Below are 23,060 nucleotides of genomic sequence, written 5' to 3'. Positions count from 1 at the left end.
CAACTGTCTTCCTCCAATTCATCAATGTGCCTAATGCACAACCGAATGCCTCACAAGACCCTACTCACACATGTGCAGATTGGCCTCTTGGCCCTCCAAGTACAAGACCAAGTCATTAGCAAACTCAATGCCAAGAAGCTCATCTGCCCTAATAGGGAGCTCAAGACCATGGAGACCAACCTGCTGAGAAGTCAAAAATCTACTCATCACCTCAGCATACCTTGTCTCACCAAATCCGTGAGCAAGAATTACTCCCCTCTTCCTCCTGCCAGGAGCACCTGACTATGCGCACTCTTGTAGAGAGCTAACACGCCTCTGGTCCAAGCATCTGTGAAACCCATCATGTGTAGAGTGCCCTCCAAGAAGTCCCAATCAACTCTATCATAGGCCTTCTCAAAATTGAGGAGGAGTATCACCAAATCCTCTCCTTGGAGACGTGCAATGGTAATGAGTCACCACTGGCGAATCTCACCCAAGGAGCCTCCCTCCTTGGGAATCAAGTAAATCAATCCCTCACTCATGCTGTCACGCATCTTGATAGTGTGAAAAACATATTGGAATGTGCTGCAAAGATCTAAACCAAGCAAGTCCTAGTACTCCAAGAAAAAGCTGGCAGTCAAACCATGCTCCCCTAGACAAATACCTCGGGGGAGTGCTCTGAGGGCCTCATGGAGCTGCTCTAACTCCAAGGGAAGCTCAAGTCTCTGTCGCATCTCCTCGATAACAAGGCAAGGCATCTGTGCCCAAATCTATTCTCTACATGAATCCTGGCGCTTTGACTGAGGCTCAACTGACAACATATCACGATAAAAGTCAGTATCAGCTGCACGCATATCCTCAGGCTTTGAAGAAATTGATCCATCAGGTCTCCTCAGCTGACTAACACTTGTGTGCACATGGTGTGGCCCCATTGTCTTAAAAAACTCCCTAGTAACTCTGTCACCCACTTGGGTTCACTAAGATACTTGTCGATGGAAGGCAAACTCATGGCGTCGCTCCTCAATGCTAGTCAACTCCTGCCTAGCTTGCAAAATCTGCTCCTCCAACCATGCATTATTTGGATGCTGCTTGTGCATCCTCGATAAGGAAACAATGCCCCATCAAAGACGCTTCTCCTCCTCCTTGACAACAGCCAAGCAAGCTGCAGATTCCTGACGGAAGAAACAACTAAGCTTTACCAGTCCAGAGGCCACTCTCCTTGCAAGGGTGTCTTGCGTGTCCAGACTCTCTGTCCAAAGTGCCTCCACTCGTTCTCTAAGCTCTGGATCTAGCAAGATCCTCTTGGCACCCCCCCTCCTCTGTCTATCTGTCACAATGAGAATCACTGGCGCGTGGTCAAAAAAAGTAGTCCATGCTAGGATGCAAACAAATCCCCCCATGTCACAACTGTGGTCACTGGCGTAGAAGCGATCAATCCAAGATAGATTCACTCCTCCTACCCTATGATCAGAGTGAGAGAAAGAAAAGTTGTATGAGGTCTCAAAAAACTTGAGTGCTGCCAAACATTAGAAATCCTCATAGTCAATACATAGCCGCTCCCAAGCTGCCAAGTCAACCATGTGCACCGTAGCATGGCCACCTCCAATCCTATCAGAGGGGTCCTCCAACATGTTGAAGTCCCCCCAACACACCACTGCTCTGCATGCGGCAAAGGCTCAACAACATGAGACCAAAACTCTACTCGTGCACTTACCACACTAGGGGCATATATGTTCAGGAAACCCATGAGGCAACCTTGAACCTGCATAGTAATCCATTGAGCTTTGCCTGGCACAATAATACCTTTGCCCACAATGGCCTACTGCCAATTATCCACAATAGTCATACATACCCCTCCTTGGATACCTCCAGGTCCAAATGCAGGTCACCAAAATATCTCAGAGGGACCATGCAAAATTTGACCACATCCTCTAATGCGGCTATCACACAAATCATGCTCCTGCAACATAAGAATATCAATCTCACCACCCACAAGGCATCGATGAAGCTCTTGACCCAATCGATCCCTCTGACATTGAAATTGGGGCTCTCCTAATCCTTGCACATTCCATGAGACGATCCTCATGGAGTCAGTGAGAAAAAATAGATGTTGCAGCAGCAACCAACCTTGCTATCTTTGAGGCCGATTTGGATGGGGACTGACCACACCCTCTAATGCGGCTATCACATAGATAATGCTCCTGCAACATAAGAATATCAATCTCACCACCCACAATGCATCGATGAAGCTCTTGACCCAATCGACCCCTCTGACATTGAAATTGGGGCTCTCCTAATCCTTGCACATTCCATGAGATGATCCTCATGGAGTTAGTGAGAAAAAATAGATGTTGCAACAACAGCCAACCTCGCTATCTTTGAGTCCGATTTGGATGGGGAGTAATCTGCATCTGAGCGACCTCTAGACACAAGCGCTTCTGAAGTGACTATCTCGTCCAGGCCCAGGCCTTGGCCGAGCGTGCAGCCTGTAGGGCTACATCCTCTGTCTAAGAATCCTCATTTACAAATAGATAGCAAGGGGGGATTCGAGCGTTAGCAAAAAAGTGTACCACAATGTGCCTACAACTTGCTGCATCCGACGACATCACATTGAACTTGGCTAAAGGCCAAAGTGTCTATACAAGATCTTTCACCCCTAGGCCCCTTGTGCTGTGTGAGACCTCAGGGGCCTAGACCTGGACCCAGTAAGGAACTGTGTGCGGGGCACTCTGTAGGATCCCTGCCGCACAGCCGGAAAGGAGAAACCTATCGTTGTATCTAGAGCCACAGTGCCTCAGGCTGCAAGAAAGAGGACGTGGACTCGAAAGCCATCATTCTCGAGGTCGGAAAAAAATCACCTAGGAAGCATGTGAAGCTATAATCGAAGAAGTCCCATCGTCTACAAATGTCAAAGTTGGTCAAACCCCGAGGGATTGCTGCAAAATGAGAGGTCTAAACCAGAAGTGGCAGCCTCAGATGGGGTTGTCCCTCCCAACCCATGCGACTCGTAGGAACTACCAACTCAGAAAGCAATTGTCTTCCTTTAGTTCATCAGTGCTCCTAATGCACAATAGAACGCCTCACAAGAGCCTACTCACACTTGTGCAGATTGGCATCTTGGCCCTCCAAGTACGAGGCTGAGTCGTCGGCAAACTCAGCGTCAAGAAGCTCATCTACCCTATTAGGGAGCTCAAGACCACGAAGGCCAACCTATTGAGAAGTCAAAAATCTGCTCATTGCCTTAGCATACCCTGTCTGACCAAATCCATGAGCAAGAAGCGCTCCCCTCTTCCCCCTGCCAAGAGCACTTGAATGTGCGCACTCCTGTAGAGAGCTGACACACCTCTGATCCAAGCATTTGTGAAACCCATCTTGCGTAAAGTTCCTGTTGGGGTATAAAGCCCAATGTGGTCGCCCAGGTAAGTGGGCGGGCCGCCAGGTATGTACACATATTCTTTTGTAAAAACCTAATAAGAACTCACTATGCTCTACACATTACAGTAGAGCGAGTTCACCATATCGTCGTGCTCTTCTTCTCGCACTCTCTCTCACGTCACACTTCCGCTCGTACTCCTTCAACTGGTATCAGAGCTCAGATCGAGGCTTGGGGTAGCACTGCAGGAGGCTAGATTCACCAGCTCAGATTGGAGTGAAATTCGACAGGCGAAGACACGGCCCCAAATCTTGCGGGGAAGCCCGTAGGGCTGGGTGTTCTCAGAATTTCATTCTGAGGTCATCTCGACCACTGTTCGGCTTCGACAAAGTTCTGCGCAGGCCACTTTCGACTACGTGGTCTCGGCGGGTGCAGATCCGACTCTGCAAATTTGGGGTTCGGCCTACGACTGCAGGTGCAGAGCATATCGGCAATCCCAGAGTGCTGATTTTTGGCTCTACACATCGAAGGACGGCTCACAGTTCTTGGAGGCGTGTCACATACGACACGGGCGCATCTACACACAGACTGTAGGCGACATCCACTAGTTCATCAGGTAGCTTGTGTTTGCTGCTTGATATTCCAGATTTCATCCTGACATTGTAGGTACTTCCACATGGGATGTATTGTCAGAGATGATGTATGTCTGTTGAGGGTTTGCTGGCTGTGAGTCACGCGGCAAACAACCACCGCAACGGTTACAGCATATAGTGGGAAATTTGTGGATGTATGACTTTGTGGGAAGTCTATGTACTGTCAGATTTACTGCAGCCTTTGTTGAGGGTCGAGTGAGGTTTTATTGAGCTGGGGGATTCTCGAATGTTGAGATCCTTTCGGTGATATAGGTCTTGGAGCGATCCCTCGAGCACCCTTAGATAGGCCGCTAGGATGTATTGACTGTGAGTTAGACAGTTGGGATTGCATCTTTGCTTTACTGCCGTTGAGGCATTGTCGCAGTCTATGCTTACAGGACAGTGAGAGACAGTACAGGTGCAGGAGAGGTTTACCCGCAGCTTACAGTGTCAGAGAGATAGTGTTTTTTGAGCTATTTTTGGTCTGTTTTTGAGTACACCAGAGCCATTTTACAAAGGAGACTCTGCCGAAATTTATGCAGAATCTGAAGCTTTCTTGGTTCATTTGACAGGTTGATATTGGTTCAGAGGTCAGTTTACAAGGGAAACTCTGCCGAATTTTTCCCAGGAAAGTAAACCACTGTGAAGCGTAGCTACGGCTGGATCACAGGACACTGCTCTTTACAATATCAAGAAGCTGGATGGAACCAATTTCCCATTGTGGAAGAAGCAGATTTGGCATGTGTTGGTACAAAAGAAGCAGATAAAACCTATAAAGCTCAAGGGGATAAAACCAGAAGATATGGACGAAGATGAATGGAGCAAAATGGATAAATTAGCACTTTCTACCATTATGCTGACTTTGGCAGAAAGCGTTTACTTCAATGTAGCAGACGAGATGTCGGCTTATCAAGCATGGTTAAAGTTGAGTGATCTTTATGAGAAGCAAAGTGTAGATTCACAGGTATACTGGCTTAAGAAGCTTGTTGACTTGAAGATGAAAGAAGGGACACCTATGTCCAATCATCTGAATGAATTCAACACAATCTATAGTCAGTTGTTAGCTCAAGGTGTCAAGTTTGATGAACCTGTTAGAGCTATGTTCCTGTTGACCACATTGCCGGAAAGCTGGGACACTTTTCGCACAGCTTTGAGTAATTCTGCACCTCCAGATGGTTTGAACATAGCAGGTGTAGAAGGAAGTCTGCTTACTGAAGAAACCAATAGAAAGACAATGGACAAAGGCAAAGGAACAGCCTTAGTTGTCAGGGGAAGGACCAAAGAAAAGTACAAAGGTGGAAAGAGGAATCAGTCTCGTAGCAAGTCCCACAGTGCTAAAGGCAAGAGTGACATAGAATGCTACCATTGTGGCAAGAAGGGTCACATGAAAAGAGACTGCAGAGAATGGAAAGCAGAAAAAGGCAAAGAGAAAGCTGAAGACCATGGTGAGAAGAACAAGTCCTCAGTGAAGATTCAAGAAATAAATGTGACAAACACTGTTGCACAGGATGACAGTCTAGTGTCAGGAGACATCCACTTCTTGAAGAATACAATGGAATCAGCTCTTCTTACAGCATCTGATGGAAATGCATTGAGTGGCTGGATTATAAACTCAGGGGCATCACTTCATGTGTCTCCAAACAAGGAGTGGTTTACCTCTTATGTGACCGCTAAAGATCATGTTCGGCTAGGCAATGGGCAGACATGTGAGATCTTAGGTGTTGGAGATGTTCAATTGAAGTTTCAGAATGGCTCTTCTTTCACGCTGAAGAATGTGAGACATGTTCCCGCAATTACAAAGAGCTTGATCAGCACAGGTTTACTTGATGATGCTGGCTACGTCACCACTTTTGGACAGAACATGTGGAAGATATCCAAGGGTTCTATGACAGTAGCACATGGAGTAAAGTCTGGAGGACTTTACATGATTTATGTATCAAATGTCTCTAAAACTGTAATCAATGTAACCGAGCAGCCGAACGTTTCTTTGTGGCATAGCCGGTTAGGACATATGTCCAAGAAGGGAATGGAAATCTTGTCTCGTTCTGGTTATTTTCCTGGCTTTTCATTTAATGATTTTGAATTCTGTGAACATTGTCTGTATGGTAAGCAAACACATCAACCACATAAGCATAGAAGCAGTAGAAGAGATACACAGTTGGCACTTGTTCATAGTGATTTGTGTGGACCTATGCCTAACCTATCTCTAGGGGGAGCTTGTTACTTTATGACATTTATAGATGATTACTCGAGGAAAGTATGGGTTTACTTTCTCAAGCACAAGGATGAAGAGTTTAGCGTTTTCAAAACGTTTGTGACACCTGTGGAGAATCAGAGTGGCAAGAAGCTTAAATGCTTACGCACTGACAATGGTGGAGAGTATGTTTCAAAGGCCTTTCAAGACTTTTGTGAGTCAAAAGGTATAAAACGTGAACTTACTGCTCCTTACAATCCTCCTCAAAATGGTGTTGCTGAGAGGATGAATAGGACCATACAAGAGAAGGTCAGAAGTATGTTGTCTAATGCACAGCTGCCAAATGGGTTTTGGGTTGAAGCTGTATCAACAGCTGTTCATCTTGTAAATAGATCTCTTAGCAAGGTTTTGCAGAAGGATTCAGTGCCAGAGATGGTATGGTCAGGCAAAATGCCCTCATACAAGCATCTCAGAGTCTTTGGCTGTGAGGCATATACTCATGTTCCAAAGGAATTTAGGAACAAACTTGAGCCAAAGAGTAGAAAGTGCATCTTTCTAGGCTATGGTAATTCTGGTGAGATGGGGTACAGACTTTGGGATCCCGAATCCAAAAAGGTTGTCCGCAGCAATGATGTTCACTTTAATGAATCCAAATATCATTCTAAACCAGAGAGGGTTGAGGAGATTAGAAGAGTTGTCTTCCAAGAAGATGGACCTGCACGTGCAAGACAAAATGTCAGGGCTCAAGAGGAGCAAGGACATGATAGATTGGAACCACACGTTGTGGCTGAGCCTGAGCCACCTATTGTGCGTAGATCTGGACGTGTCACGCGACCTCCTGATAGGTTTGTTCCATCTATGAACTATGTCATGTTGACTGATTGCAATGAGCCTTCATGTTACAAGGAAGCAGTGCAAATGAAGGACTCCGGGAATTGGCAATTGGCCATGCAGTCAGAGATGACAGCTCTGCATAAAAACCAGACATGGAAGCTAGTTAAATTACCACGGGGCAAAAAGGCTCTACCTTGTAAATGGGTTTACAGGTATAAGATCACCGCTCATGAAAGTCGGTCAAAGTACAAAGCAAGGCTTGTTGCCAAGGGCTTTAAGCAAGAACAAGGCATTGACTTTGATGAAGTCTTCTCTCCAGTGGTCAAGATGACTACATCGAGATGCTTTCTTGCATTGGTTGCCATATATAGATTTGGTGTTGCACCAAATGGATGTCAAGACAGCGTTCTTGCATGGTGATTTAGATGTGGAAATTTACATGCAGCAGCTAGAAGGGTTTGTTGAGAAAGGCAAGGAAGATTGGGTATGCCAGTTGTTAAAGAGTCTTTATGGCTTAAAACAATCAATGAGGGCATGGTACCGTAAATTCCACAAGTTTATGCTTTCTCAAGGCTACAAACGTAGTGAGTTCTATCACTGTCTATATACAAAGAAGGCTAAGGATGGTAGTTGGCTGATCCTTATTTTGTATGTGGATGACATGTTGATTGCTGGCAAGCACTTGGAAGAAATTTCAACTTTGAAGTCAAAGATGGCAAAATCGTTTGACATGAAAGACATGGGTGAGGCAAGTCATATACTTGGTATGCGCATTGAGAGAGACAGATCAAAAAAGTTGATTTGGTTATCTCAAACAGAGTATATTGACAAGGTTTTGCAACATTTCAATATGGAGAAGGGAAAGGCATTGAGTGTTCCATTGCCACCATATGTGAAACTTAGCAAACAAGATTGTCCTGTGTCTGAGGAAGAACAGGCTGAAATGGATAAGATTCCATATGCGTCTGCAGTGGGTAGTTTAATGTATGCAATGATTGCTACTCGCCCAGACATTGCATTTGCAGTGGGAGTAGTAAGTCGATACATGTCAAACCCAGGCAAGAAACATTGGGAGGCAGTGAAAGGAATATTGAGATACCTGAAAGCTACAAAGAGTATGCGTATATGCCATGGGAGTCAGGAGCTAAGTGTAAAGGGTTTTACAGATTCAGATTATGCAGGTGACTTAGACAACCGAAGGTCTACGTCAGGGTATGTCTTTACATTGGCTGGTGGAGCAATATCATGGCGTTCTAGATTACAAGATTGTGTTACTCAGTCTACTACAGAGGCTGAATATGTTGCAGCATCAGAGGCATGCAAAGAATCAATTTGGCTTAATCGACTAGTAACAGATTTGGGAATCAAAGAAGAGATGCCTGTGTTATATTGTGATAGTCAAAGTGCTATACAATTGGCTCGCAATCCAGTTTATCACTCAAAGACAAAGCATGTGGATGTGAAGTATCATTTCATCAGGGAAATGCTCGAGGATAAGCAACTTCAGCTTGTCAAAGTTCACACCACAGAAAATCTTGCTGATCTACTTACAAAAGGACTTCCCTCAGAGAGCTTTGCGCATTTTCGCAAGCAGTTAGGTGTAGGGTAGTACATCACTTCTCTACATCTTTTGTATATTAGCTTGTATAGTAGCTTCTCTCACACTTAAAGTACCACATTGGACTTTAAGTGGGAGGTTGTTGGGGTATAAAGCCCAATGTGGTCGCCTAGGTAAGTGGGCGGGCCGCCAGGTATGTACACATATTCTTTTGTATAAACCTAATAAGAACTCACTATGCTCTACACATTACAGTAGAGCGAGTTCACCATATCGTCGTGCTCTTCTTCTCGCACTCTCTCTCGCGTCGCACTTCCGCTCGTACTCCTTCAATTTTGTATAGCTAGTTTGGGTTCCCGAGTTCCAAGCGGTCCTACAAGGGAGTGGAGGTTTGAGTCTTGTTCACATTTCCAATTTTGCATTGTGAATTTCTAGTTGGTAGTGTAAGATCTTTGATCAAAAATGAACAATCCTACCTCCCAATTACCACTGCATTCCACCCTAATTTTCAAGGTCAAAATCTTAGCATTACAGTGCAATTGATGGCAAACAAGGAAATAACTTCGATGTTGTTTAGAGGAGAGTCCCGCCGTGTATTAGCAAATTTAGGAGCATATAACAAAAAACGATAGTCCCATCATTACAGTGTAATTGATGGCAAACAAGTAAATAACTTTGATCTTGTTTAGAGGAGAGTCCCGCTGTGTATTAGCAAATTTAGGAGCATCTAACAAAACAATGGTAGTCCCACTAAAAGTTAGGGAAGACTTCAAAGGTAAAATGCCTAAAAAAGAATGAAAAGTGCGCACAATGCTTCAACTTCTCATTGAATAGTCTCAACTAAAGGCACGTAACACAAGAAAAAGTGTGTATTTACCATATCGCTAGTTTTTAGGAACCTCTTCCCTTGATCTTGCTAAAATCGAATGAGAGTTGTGGGACTAAGATTTAAAACCACTTACTAAACTCACTAATCTTTTTTTTGTGTATAGTATAAGCATTCGTGCTCGTAAATTGTAAAATGTGCCTTCGGGCATCGCTCATCCGCAATCGATCCCATGACATGGTGATTGCTTTAACCAAGGGAGCTAGCTCCCGTCAACATCAACTCACTAATCTTCTTAGTGTGTGCGTTGGGGGGGGGGGGGGGGGGGGGGGGGCGGCGCGTTTGTTATATAGTGATGAGGGGTTGTTGTTGTTTGGACTGAAAAGGTGGGGCCCAAATGTTGAGTTTGCATGCGCCAAAGCACAAACAGCTACTGATGAGCAGAATGCCATGACTGCTACCTTGACGGAGAGGGTGCCTCGTTACATTCTTCACTTTCAACCTTCGTGGGCTCCCAGTGTCGCACTTTTGAGGTATGTGCATGTGTGTCCGCACTTAACCTCTACACACACACACACACACAGAGAGAGAGAGAGAGAGAGAGAGAGAGAGAGAGAGAGAGAGAGAGAGAGAGAGAGAGAGAGAGAGACCCATATTTAATGGAGTGAGTTATGGGTATATGGTACATGCCCCTGAAATGGTCCGGTGCCAGTGTCCCTGCACCTTATCGTCCACCATCAGCTTCCATATTCTTTTATTTGAATTATGGTGATGTGTAAATCCTATGGAGAAGGTTTATAATTGAATTTTCTTGAGTCACAATAGACACCACGGAGAGAAGTATATGAGAAAGGAACCTGATGCACCACCTGTTGGTGGACGGTTGTCGTTGGCAACATTTCATAGGAGTCGCATAGAGAGGCTTGGAGGAGCAGAGAAATCACTGCTCTTAAAGTTGCTCCTGTTGGTGGACGGTTGTCGTTGGCAACATTCACTGCTCATAAAGATGGGAGCACCTGTTGTCGTGCCAAAGGTGTTATCGCTTATGACAGAGCCTCATATACCAAGCGATGTAGAGTCGGATGGAAGTTGAGTCTCCTCATAGGTACGAGTTTGTAGGAGGAGGTTGAGTGCCTTCTTCCTTTGAGGATATACACCGCCCCTTTTCTAGACATGATTATGCACCGAGGGCATATAGAGGCAATCCACAAGCAGAGACCAAGAGATAATCTGACCAAAATCCAAAGTGCTTTATGTCACGGGCTTGGCCAAGTCGGGAATCGAACACTACACATGAGAGAATCACTTAAAATACTTCACAACTAGATGACACAAATCCAACACTTGTACAAAGACGATAGTCACATGACATCACATAGAGTTCATTACGATCTAGGATCATGATTCTTGGCAACGTGTTTAGCAATCACATCTAGATCCATCCGGACCTCATTGATGTTGGATTAACTAATCTCATATTGCGATCATGTCCATAGATTTCCGTACTCAAGCACTGTCATGTGCGAGTGATCATTCCATCTATACTCAAGCACTGTCGTGTGCGAGTAATTATTTTCGGGGATCCCAATCCATCACTAAGTTCATACCGAATAGAGTGGTTCAATCATTCAGTTCTAGCTGTGTGACCATCTCATCCTGCAGGAACTCTTGATGTGCACACGACAGTTCCATTGAATCATTTGTAATTTAAAATTCATGATTCGATATCAAGTTCATACAGGAGCTGTCATTGCTCCAAAATCATCATCATCTCATTCTTAATCCTGTTATCTGTTGACAAATAGCAGGTTCTTCCATTAGTTTCGTTCAAAATTCATGATACTTATCATTGTCAGGTTCATTTTAGAGCTATCATTGCTTTAAATTCGTCATCTATTATCATCAATTTCACCTGTTATATACACAGATCTAGCAAGTTCTTCCAAAAAACATTAATCTCATACATAAATCAGAATCATATTTGGAAATTCCTATTTCAAAGTTCTTCATTCACACACTTAGTTCATACTGAACACAATGTTTCAATCATCTAATCATCTCATCCATCCAGAAGTCTTGATGCACCTAGATCAGTGTGTCTGCAGGAACTCTTGTTGCGCTCACCACAATATCTAGTCATCTCATTCATATGGGAATCTTGATGCACTACAATCATTCAACATGCGTCATCATCCATTCATTCAGATTCATCATTCTTACCTTGAATCGAGGAATCCATTCTTGAGCTTCCGTTGCTCTCGATCTCACCATCTCATCCTCGGTTTCACCTGCAAAACAGGCAAGGAGATGGCTCATCTCGTTGCAAAAGAGTGGATGTCCAACTCCATGCTTTCCAATTCATACAAATGCGAACTCCTCGCTTTTATTTCCGGTTATCTGTCACAAACAACCAGATTGTTAGTACATCAGTATCCCTGTCAGTGGCCTTTCCAATATCTGGTTCATCTTTTGGTCAACAATTCTATTCCAGCTCTTCCTGTGAGTAAAGCTTCTGCTTTTCTGTATTCGTATGTGTCAAAGTCGACGATGCGGAAGTGTAGAGACCAAGGGAAGTGAGCACAAGAGAGAGTCTCCTGAACCAATCAACCTTGGCAATGAATAACTGAATGTGTATACAATGGAGGCAAGGGGTTGCTTATATAGCAATCCTAGTAAATTGCCCTACCCAAGACTTTGACAAATAAGTAAAATAAATACCTAAAAGCCAAACTAAATAATGGGATCACATTGGGCAGTTCACTTGAGATGCCAAAACTTTAACACCCTCTCTGCAGCTCATAGTGGACATCAATAGTGAGACCCAAGTCGATGAAGAAGCTACCATGGACACCCCAGAAAGTGGCCACCAACTGGATACACCTCGGTGTTGCTCTCCTCAACTTTGTACCTGAAAGTAAATGCCATCTTGAGCATCGGTTGCCTTTGTAGCACTCTCTGAGCTGTGGATCGAGCAAGTTTCTCTCGGGGATGCGTAGCATCGCACCTCCCCTCCTGTGTCTGTCTGTCATAGTGAGAATCAGTGGCGCGTGGTCGGAAAAGTACTCCCAGCCAGGATGCAAACAACCCCCCCCCATGTCACAGATGTGCTCACTGGCGTAGAAGCAATCTATCCGAGATAGATTTACTTCTCTTACCCTACGGTTAGAGCGAGAGAAAGACAAGTTGTCTGGGAGCCTCACAAAGCTTGAGTGCTTCCATAATAGCCGCTCCCAAGGTGCCAACTCAGCCCCGTTCACAGTAGCATGGCCACCTCCAATACTGTCAGAGGGGTCCTCCAACATGTTGAAGTCCCCCAAAACACACCACTGCTCTGCATGCGGCAAACACTCAACAGCATGAGACCAACACTCTGCTCGTGCACTTGCTACATTGGGCGCATATATGTTCAGGAAACCCATGAGGCAACTTTGAACTTGCATAATAATCCACTGAGCTTTGCATGGCACAATAATATTTCTGCCCTCTAGACAAACGCATCTGAAGAGATTGTCCCACCTAGGCCCAGGCTGAGCGTGCAGTCTATAGGGCTACATCCTCTGTCCAAGAATCCTCATGTTGTAACAGACTTGGATACTCCAAGTCAAGAATCAATCGCGACAGCACCAAATAACCACTTCAAATTAATTTACAGATCACAATAGATTTGCACTGGCCCAGCGGAGTTCCGTGCCTAGAGATTTTGGCCCCAAAGACTGGCGCCGCTTTCGGTATTTCTTTTTATATTAATCAGATCAAAGTACAAGAGAGTGGCTAGGGTTTCACTCTCAGACTCTACGTCCAGATGCTCTGAGAAGTGAGGCCCTCACCACTAATTTAAAGGTTACAAGGGATGCCCAAAAGCAAAGCCCCAAAAGCTTCAAATCAAAAGCAACTGCTCTCTCTCTCTCACAGAGAGTCAAAACTTGAAAGCAAAAGCATTCTCTCTCTCTTTCTCATTGCATAGAGAAAAAGCAAGATTTGCGTCGCTCATCATTCTAAATTCTTTTGAAAAAATAAAAATTTATTTATAGCCTCCGTGATTTCCGAAAATTAGGGTTTTTGGCAGAAATAAGGGTTTGTAGGAATTTTAGGGTTTCTGGTAGAAATTAGGGTTTATGCTGTCCATAGCCACGTCATCACTTTGTGACATACCCCCCTCTTGAAAGCATTGTAATCGACCACGATTACGCCTGCAAAACTGACAAAAGCCATAAACCGTCTTAGCAGATACTGACTGTTAGTACCTACGTACTAGGAACACACATCTAGCACATGTACAAAATCGACAGTCACATCACATGACATCACAGGACATCACTAGACATCATAGGACATCACATGACATTCAACATTCATTCGGATCTTAGAGCATGATTTATCGGCAATGTAGCTAGCAATCACATCTAGGTCCAATCGGGACCTCATCGATGTCCGATTGACTAACCCCTATTGCAACCATGTCTATTCGAGATCAATCAGACCAAAATGCTACAGTCATTTCGGCTATCAGTTCCTGCATTCAAAAGAAGGCAAGAACAAATCAGTATCATTATCAGGAATTCCATTTCATAAAGTCATCCAGCAAAATAATGTCAGCTTTCAGTATCCCTGAAGCTCAAAGAGACATCAGTGACTTTAGTATCAAAATCAAGGCATCTGTTGACAAAGGAGCGGAGTAACTCCCCTCTTGTGCATCCCACTGCACCAGATCTTCGGCCAAGCTGAATTTTTGGGTTCCGTTTGGAGTAGACTATGCTAAACCAAAACATCGATGTAAAGTTTCACAATCCGAGGAGTATCTGCTAGGTCCTCCTCCTCCATCCACTTCGCATGAAATGCAGGAAAGTTCTTGAACTTAACCAAGAACCGCCTTCGGACTTTACCTTTCTTCGTATCATTATGTGCCAAAATTTGTTCAGGAACAAGGATCTCCTCGTTTTCTTCCACTTCGGGTTGCTCATCAGGCTCCCCATCATCAGGCACATCACCCTTAACAGGTTTCAAGAGACTCACATGCAATGCATTGTGAATCCTCCAAGTATCTGGCAGTTTCAATCGGAAGGAGACATCATTTATCTTTTCAGTGATCTGGAAAGGTCCGTAGTATCGTATACTAAGCTTTGAAAAAAGCCTCTCCTTTCCCTTTTTCTTTCGTAGGCGTGCCTTCTCAAAACGTAAGAGCACCCTATCATCCTCCTTCAATTTCAAGTCGCGACGATGGCGATCCGCTGCCTTTTTTTGTCGTTCTTGAGACTCCTGCAAAGTCTCGCGAACCTTGGCAAACGCCGTATCCAAATCTCGTGAATATTCATCCGCTTCCGATATCTAATCTTTCGTGCTCAGGAAGGATGGAACCTTCGCAGCACTTTCAACAATCTCACATGGCGTCTTCCCCGTCGAAGAGTGTATCGTGTTATTGTAGGCAAATTCCACCAAAGGTAAGTTCTTTTCCCATTGAGTCTTCTGATCCGAGATACAAGACTTCAATAAATCTGAAACCACTGAATTGGCAATCTCAGATTGCCCGTCAGTCTGCAAGTGGAACGATGACGAGAACTGAACCACGTGCCAATGTTCTCCCAAATTGCCTTCCAAAACAAACTCATAAATCTGGGGTCTCTATCGGAGACAATGGTCTCAGATGTACCATGTAATCGGAAAATCATTGTGATCATTCTATGTAATTGGGAGATCAAAAATGAAATCCATTTCAATACTTTCCCAGGGACGGGTGGGTATGGGTAAAGACTGTAACAATCCCTGTGCCTTATGCCTGTCAAACTTGACCTTCTGGCATACTGTGCACAACTCTTCCACGTCCTTTTTGAGTCCCGGCCAAAAGAAGTCTCTCTCTACCCCTTCATGGTGGTAGCAATGCCGCGGTGACCCGTAAAAGGTGGACAGTGGCATTCAGTCATAACCTTTTCCTGCAACGGCTGTGTAACGCACAACATAGTCTTTCTCATCAAGTAGCCTTCTCGAAGGGAGTATCCAGCTATTGTCTCCCCATCCCGTAAATATCTGCAAAATCTGTATCTGTGGCATACTGATCGACCATATCCTCGAAGCTCCTATGATGTATCGCGGAAATAGCCAGAAGCAACGGCTTCCGAGACAAAGCATCTGCCACCACATTCTTCTGTCCTTGCACATGGACAATGTGGAAGTGAAACTGTGACAAGATGTTCGCTCACCGCATTTGCTTTTCCGAAAGCTGCTTTTGTGACAAGAAGTAGCGCAAACTCTGATGGTCTGTAAAGACAGTAAAATCCGCTCTGAGTAGGTAATGCCGCCACTGAGTAAGAGCATGGATAACCGCCAAAAGCTCTTTCTCATAAATTTGTGCTGTCATCTCCGGCCTAGAGAACAAACGGCTCTCGTAAGCAATGACATGGCCTTCTTGCATCAATACCGTACCCAGACTACGACCACAAGCATCACAATATACTTCAAATGACTTCTCCAAGTCCGGCAAAGTCAAAATAGGTCCCGTAGTCAATTTCTCTTTCAATGTCTGAAAGGCAGTCACCTCTGTGGGTCCCCGCAAAAAAGGTACTCCTTTCTGTGTCAAGGTATGCAAAGTGGAAGCAACCTCTGCAAACTTTCGTATGAACCGCTTGTAGTACGAATACAGTCCCAAGAAGCTTCTAACTTCATGGACATTCCTCAAATCGGGCCAATCACGGATAGTCTCTATCTTGGCCGGGTCCATTTGCACTCCTGCTGCTAACACAATGTGTCCCAAAAAGTGTATCTCTGGTAGGAAAAATTCACTTTTCTTTGCATTAATCACTAACGTGTGATCTCGTAATGCCTGAAAGACTTGAAGCAGATGATCTCTGTGTTCTGCCTCATTCTTGGAGAAAACAATGATGTCGTCAAAGAAAGTGCCAACAAATAGCCTGTACTCTCAAAAAATCCTGTCCATCATCCAGTTAAATGTCGCAGGAGCATTGGTTAAGCCAAAAGGCATCACCAAAAACTCAAATAACCTAAAAGTCGTCCGAAAAGCTATCTTGTAGACATCTCCTGGCGCTATCCTGACCTGATGATATCCACTCTTCAAGTCAATCCTGCTAAAGCACGAGGATCCCTGTAACCTGTCGAGTATATCATCGATCCTAGGAATCGGAAATCTGTTCTTGATGGTGATTTGGTTGAGAGTGCTATAATCGATGCACATTCTCCAAGATCCGTCTTTCTTCAAAACCAACAACACTGGAGAGCATTACGGTGAAGTACTAGGCTGGACAAGACCCTTTTCCAAGAGGTCTTTCACTGGGTTCATATTTTTTTCATTCTGTACTCGGCTCACACGATAAGGTGGCCGATTCGATGGCGTGCTTCGAGGTATCAGATCAATGGTTTGATCTTCAGGCCTTCTCAAAAGCAATCGGCATGAGTGTGGAGAAAAATCTTGGCGTTCTTTTGATCAGGTCAAAACATATTCAACCTTTATCCATCGTTCAGTTCTCTCCCAAAAAAATGAGTAAGAAACTGAAGTTCATCAAGTACAATCCCTAAGCCCTTCATTTATCAAAGTCGCTTTCTCAGCCCGGTAGTCAACCACGGCATAGTTCTTGTGGTACCAAGGGATCCTGAGTAGAACATCACTCGCGTGCCCTGAACACCCCTGTCATTGCAAACGAAGTTTGCCAATGCTCGGTGTAATGGCAACATCCCATCCGGGTGCTAGTCGAACTACCTCTGCTTGTGGCGTCAGTCTGTCGGGTGTAATTACAAATCGAGCCGCCAATTCCAAGTGAAAACAAGTTGGCCTTGGCTCCTTCAAAAGAGCTTCCTGATCCTTCACTTTCCCCCAAAAGCGGCAAAGTTTGTACTTTCATTCATTAGATTCGGTGCAGGTCCCATGCCATGTGGTACCAGTTCTGCTTTTCTATTTGCCTTTTTTGCCACATTCCTCAGTTGCTCTCGAACTCTCAGGCTTGTCGTCGTCTTTATCATTCTCTTCTTTCTGTGCCTTTTTAGGGCACTTCGCGGAGATATGTCCATGTTCCCCGCATCCAAAGCACTTCCCCTCTCTGATGAAGCGAGCTCTCTCCTCAGGAGTAAGCTTGGGTCGTGCATCCTTTTTCTTTGGGTTGCTCTTTTTCTTTCTACTTTCATTCCCAGAAGTCTGTTCGGCTCGTTGTGTCATGGCCTTGTCTATGGGGTAGGTCAAACTGCCAGAGTAAATGGCAAAGCCCCGCTTCGCATGACTCATCAACTCCTAAATAGAAGCTGACTTCTATTCCAAGCAGTGATCTCGGATCTCTGTAGGTAGATCCAAGGTAAACCGCTCAATCTGTTCTTTGAACGAGATCTTCTTGAATGAAGAGGCGGGTAGAAAAGAGCTCCAGAATCTTTCACAATAAGCATTGATTGTATCTTTCTTGGTCATCCGAAGATGGTTCCAAGTAGCTTGTATATCTCATTCATATTCTTGCGTCAACCAAGAAGAAATAAAAAGCTTCTTAAATTTCAGCCATTTAACTGGCGCAGTCTTGTTTAGAAGAAGCGTGGACCACCAAGTACAAGCATTCCTCTTAAAGTAAGAGGCAGCTCTCCGAATCTTGGAGTGCTTTGAATAGCGTCCTCCCGCGAAAGCGATGTCAAACTGCTGTATAAAAGACAAAGCCTTCGAAGCATCTGAGTATCCTGAAAAAGTATCAAACTTGATTGAGTGGCCACCTTCCTTAAACTCTCGGACTTTCTTGTTTTATCTTCGAGAAAGTCATACTGGTTGGCTTTGTAAAAATTCTTCTTGTTCGCATAGAAGTTTCCATCATCAGAATCTGAGCTTTCTGTAGACGAGTCCTCAGTAGAACTGTAAGTCTCTGGGCGAGATTTAGCCTTCTTTGCCTTTCTCTTGCCCTTTCCGAAGCGTTGCTTCTTGCTTCGCTTTTTACCTTTTCTGTCTTCTTCGCTCGAATCCGAGGAGCTAGAAGAACTGTAAGAAGAAGAAGAAGAAGAAGAAGAAGAAGTGGGTACTCCTTCAAACTTGACGCGCTTCTTCAATTTCTTTGCCTTGTCAAATGTCGACCGACGGCCCAACTTGAGAGCGGGTTTCGGGAGTGGTGTTGTGGTTCTTTGCCACTCCACCTGTACCTCTTCCAAAGAGGTCTGGTTCATATATTTTGCCATCTTCGGGTCCTTGGCAAAATTGAGCATTATGTTTGTTGCATCATCAATCAATTTTCGACGCTCCATCTCTTGCTGCTCCGCTGGAGTAGGCCTAGGCGGGCCATACTCCGTGCCGGAATCTTTGTTGTGATCCCTGTCCGCATCTCCAGATGCAGAGAGAGTCGACTGATCATTGCCTGAAGCCATAGGTTCCGCGGAAAAAAAAATTCGGGGATCGGATTTCCCGTAGAAGAGAAATCGGTGGAGTTCCGTGCCTAGAGATATTGGCCCCAAAGACTGGCGCCCCTTTTGGTATTTCTTTTTATATTAATCAGATCAAAGTACAAGAGTGTGGCTAGGGTTTCACTCTTAGACTCTGTGTCCAGATGCTTTGAGAAGTGAGGCCCTCACCACTAATTTAAAGGTTACAAGGGATGCCCAAAAGCAGAGCCCCAAAAGCTTCAAATCAAAAGCAACTGCTCTCTCTCTCTCACAGAGAGTCAAAACTTGAAAGCAAAAGCATTCTCTCTCTTTCTCATTGCATAGAGAAAAAGCAAGATTTGCGTCGCTCATCATTCTAAATTTTTGTTTAAAAATAAAATAAAATTTAATAGCCTCCGCGATTTCCGGAAATTAGGTGCTTGGCAAAAATTAGGGTTTGCAGGAATTTTAGGGTTTCTGGCAGAAATTAAGGTTTCTGTATTCCGTAGCCACGTCATCACTTTGTGACACATGTACAAATACATAGCAAGAAAGGTTGTAAGTGTCAGCAAACAAGTGCACCACAATATGCCTGCAACCTGTTGCATCCGGCGGCGTCACACTGAACTTGGTAAAAGGACAAAGTGTCTGTACCAGATCTGTCACCCCCAGGTCCCCGGTGTGGTGTGAGATCTCAATAGCGTGGACCTCAAGCTAGTCAAGAACTGTGTGCAGGGTCCACTTATGATCCTTGTCGCACAGCGAAAAGGAGAAACCTACCACAATATCCAGAGCCTAAGTGCCTCGGATTGCTAGAAAGAGGACGTGGACTTGAAAGCAGGTGTAAGGTGCAGCGGAATGATTGTTTGCGCTTTGCTCAAGATGAGTGCTCCGAACTGTGCTCAAGGTTCCTTTGTTCTTATGGAAGGTAGAGCCTTCCGTTCTTAATGAGAGAATGCTATGATCACAAACAAAGTGAATGGACGCTGTGCGTGCAAGTGTATGAGACTGAGAGATAGAGAGAGAAGAGAGATACGACACCAGAGACGTTGTAAAACCCTCCTCCGAAGGCCCCACTCTCGTCGGCGAGAGTGGTCTACTATTGATTGCATAATCTGGTATAAACGGTATGCATGAGACTGATGCAAGTCTAGGCAATGTCGGCGATGACGACAGGGACGACGAGACCGACCTAAGGGCTGAAATCTGCAATCTTTCGGTTGCTGCCAAAAACGCTATGGCTGAAATCTACGACTAGTCCAAAAATGCTGTTTTGGGAGGCTGTTTCTATGGGTCTTTGACGCTGAAAATCTACAGGTTTAGGACTGAAAACTGAGGTTTCTTTAGGCTGAAAACTGATGGTCTTTCCGGGCTGAATGTGCTACCTTCTTAGGGCTGAATCTGCAAGTACTTCATTGCTGAAAAATGCTGCCTTGCTGAATCTGAAAACGCTGAATCTGGGACAAAAACGCTAGAGGCTGAAGTTGGACCAAAAACGCTAGGCTGATGTTTCTGTTGGCGATGATGCTGATGCAGAAACGCTATATGCTGTGACTTGCTGGCGATGGTGCTGATGCAAAACGCCAGGCTGGTGCAGTTCCAAAAACTCTAGTAGAAGGGGTTTTTTGGCGATGGTCTTCTTGCTTGGTGGGGGAAACCGCCAAGGTCTTGATGAGAAGTTGCCTGCTGAGCTTGGCTCCTGTTGCCTCTTCTGCCATTTAGTGCTAACTTTGGTTTGCTTATATATTTTCTTACCCAAATTGCCCTACCTACTTTTGTTGGAAAGTCACTTAAATTAATAAGTGAAAAATGCCAAAAATAGGTAAAATAGGCTAAATGCACTGGAAAACTCCCCTGATGGAATCTGATGGATTCTAATGGGAATATTGATGATCATGCTGTGTGCAACCAGAGGATATGCATCTACACTAAGTGACTGGGCATGCACGGTCTATGAATAGACTCACAAAGTGCCAGATCACTTCTAATCTAAACTGACTGGACTGACTAAACCCTGATCATGCTGTAGCTTGTCCACGGACACATAGGGTTGGATGTGTCACGTGACATCCCCTCCTTTTCAAAGTGAGGTACTGATACCGAACTGTATGGCGTCGAGGGAGATCGCCAATAGCATCCGGAATCCTGGAAGGGACTCTTCGCCGGCCCACTCTGGTGTGTGGGTCGTGCGGTACTTGAACTTCATAAAGGTCTGCAATGCTTGCTTCTTTGGGCCGCACCAAAAGCGACGCAAAGTCTTTTGTGGCTCCTTCGATGCTTCAACTTCGTCGAGAGTCATGCTTCTTTCTTCTTCAAGAATCTCCATGGCTGAAAATTCCTGAAACCATTTCCAACACAAAAACATGAACACACCCATTCCATGTAAAGTGAGTGGAAAAAATCTTGTCTTTCTCAAAGACTGTGCATGCAATGTAGATGAACAAATAGACGGAGTGCCAAACCGTTCATCACACACACGCAAACAATGAGATCGAATCTTTCTCTTCTGATCTAAAGCAATCAACTGTGGCAATTCACAACGGAAATGCCCATGCTTGGTGCGCATACTTTCATGTGCTCTTTCTTCAGATGTGTCATGCCAAGGGAGAGACAGGGAATGTGACTTCCTTACATGCATACTTTTCAGCTTTTCATGAAAAATCTGCATACATCCGTGCTCATTCATGAGTGAAACGTGCTCAACGTACAATATGTCATGCCTAGGAAAAGGGATCACATAAAGACGTTGACTAAAATACAGGAAACGATCACGAATGAAACACTCGAACAATGCGTGCGTATCAATCATGCGAACACATAATACTTCCTGTGAGGGTTCTTGAGACCTAGGCTCGAGAGCCAAGATTGGTTCTTCGGGATCTATCGAATCTTCTTGTGGGGGATCTGTGGACCTCGACTCGAAAGCCAAGATCGATTCTTCGTGATTGATCGAATCTGTAACGATGTTAGCTTCGCTAGCAAAAGTATCCACTAACACATCATCCTTCTTGTGAACAATCACATCTTCTTCATGCAACTCATCATGCTTGTGAGAAATCACATCTTGATCATGCAAATCATCATGCTTGTGAGAAATCACATCTTGATCATGCAAATCATCATGTCCATCATTATCATCCAAATCATCATGCTTAGCATTGTCATTCAAATCATCATGCTTCTCACAATCATGCAAATCTTGTGTGTCCTGCTTTGGAGAAGATGAGACTGAGAGAGTCTCCTTTTCCCGAACCTCTTGCATCTGTGCCTGAAATTGAGAGAAGAGTCGCAACATCTCTTGCATTCTTGCTTTGGTCTCACGATCAAATTTGGCTTGACTTTCTTTTTCTTCCAAGTCGTACTTACGTTGCTGCCACTTCTTCTTCGTAGTCACGATCTATGGCTGCCATTTCTTCTTCGTAGGACTTTCTGTTTGCTTCTCTTGCTTGGTCCAACTCCTCCATAGGAGTTAGCGCAATTCTTGACGTAGATGGGAACGGGGGAGGGTCGGAAAAACCTCTTGGTGGGAAAAATTCTTTTTCGCCTCTCTCATGCTCATCACCTCCGAGCGAAGTATCCATTCCGCTTCGAGTGATGACCATCCACTGAAGTCGTGGGTTCTTGTGGTCTTTGGTTCTTAAGTTCACGAGGAACTTGGGTTCTTGGGAGTCTTGGTTCTTGGGGTTCTTGAGTTCTTGAGGTTCTTGCGGGTCTTGAGGTTCTTCTTTCGCTTGCAATCTGTGTTAGAGAAGGATCTTCTCTTCACCCGAGTTCTACTCCTTTCCACGGGTGCACCCCTTGGCGGCCTTGCGCTCACGCCAAGGTTGCTTTTTCCCACCTCACGTCGATTGGCCGGCCGCTAAGTGCACGGTCCGCTCTCAATGAGTGAAAATCGGCACAAGGGGAGGCTGGACAAGCCCTTCTTTCCTGGGATTCTTGTCACTCTTCAAGAACACGATTAGGAATCGACACGCCCAAGCGAACTTGGATTAGTGCGACCTCAACAAGCAAAAAAAAATAAAAAATCTTGTGATTCTTTCCTTGAGTGATACAGAACACTGCCAAAGCTCTGATACCAATGTAAGGTGCAGCGGAATGATTGTTTGCGCTTTGCTCAAGATGAGTGCTCCGAACTGTGCTCAAGGTTCCTTTTGTTCTTATGGAAGGTAGAGCCTTCCGTTCTTAATGAGAGAATGCTATGATCACAAACAAAGTGAATGGACGCTGTGCGTGCAAGTGTATGAGACTGAGAGATAGAGAGAGAAGAGAGATACGACACCAGAGACGTTGTAAAACCCTCCTCCGAAGGCCCTACCCTCGTCGGCGAGAGTGGTCTACTA

General features: G+C 44.7%; 1 protein-coding gene across 1 annotated transcript in view; it reads left to right on the top strand.

Moving 5' to 3' along the window:
* The first annotated feature begins 9,729 nt into the window (after positions 1-9,729).
* The window catches only part of LOC147433075 (uncharacterized), a 54,846-nt gene continuing 41,515 nt past the window's right edge, over positions 9,730-23,060 (top strand). Inside the window, exon 1 of the mRNA XM_086492791.1 lies at positions 9,730-9,929. Within this exon, the coding sequence (XP_086348917.1) occupies positions 9,847-9,929 (83 nt within the window). The 5' untranslated portion in view covers positions 9,730-9,846. The remainder of the gene's footprint in view (positions 9,930-23,060) is intronic.

Source organism: Adiantum capillus-veneris, chromosome 20 (assembly GCF_014529385.1).
Source record: "Adiantum capillus-veneris isolate H3 chromosome 20, ASM1452938v2, whole genome shotgun sequence".
NCBI lineage: Eukaryota > Viridiplantae > Streptophyta > Polypodiopsida > Polypodiales > Pteridaceae > Adiantum > Adiantum capillus-veneris.
The sequence above is the reverse complement of the archived record's forward strand: the minus strand, read 5'-3'. Positions and strand labels throughout refer to the sequence as shown.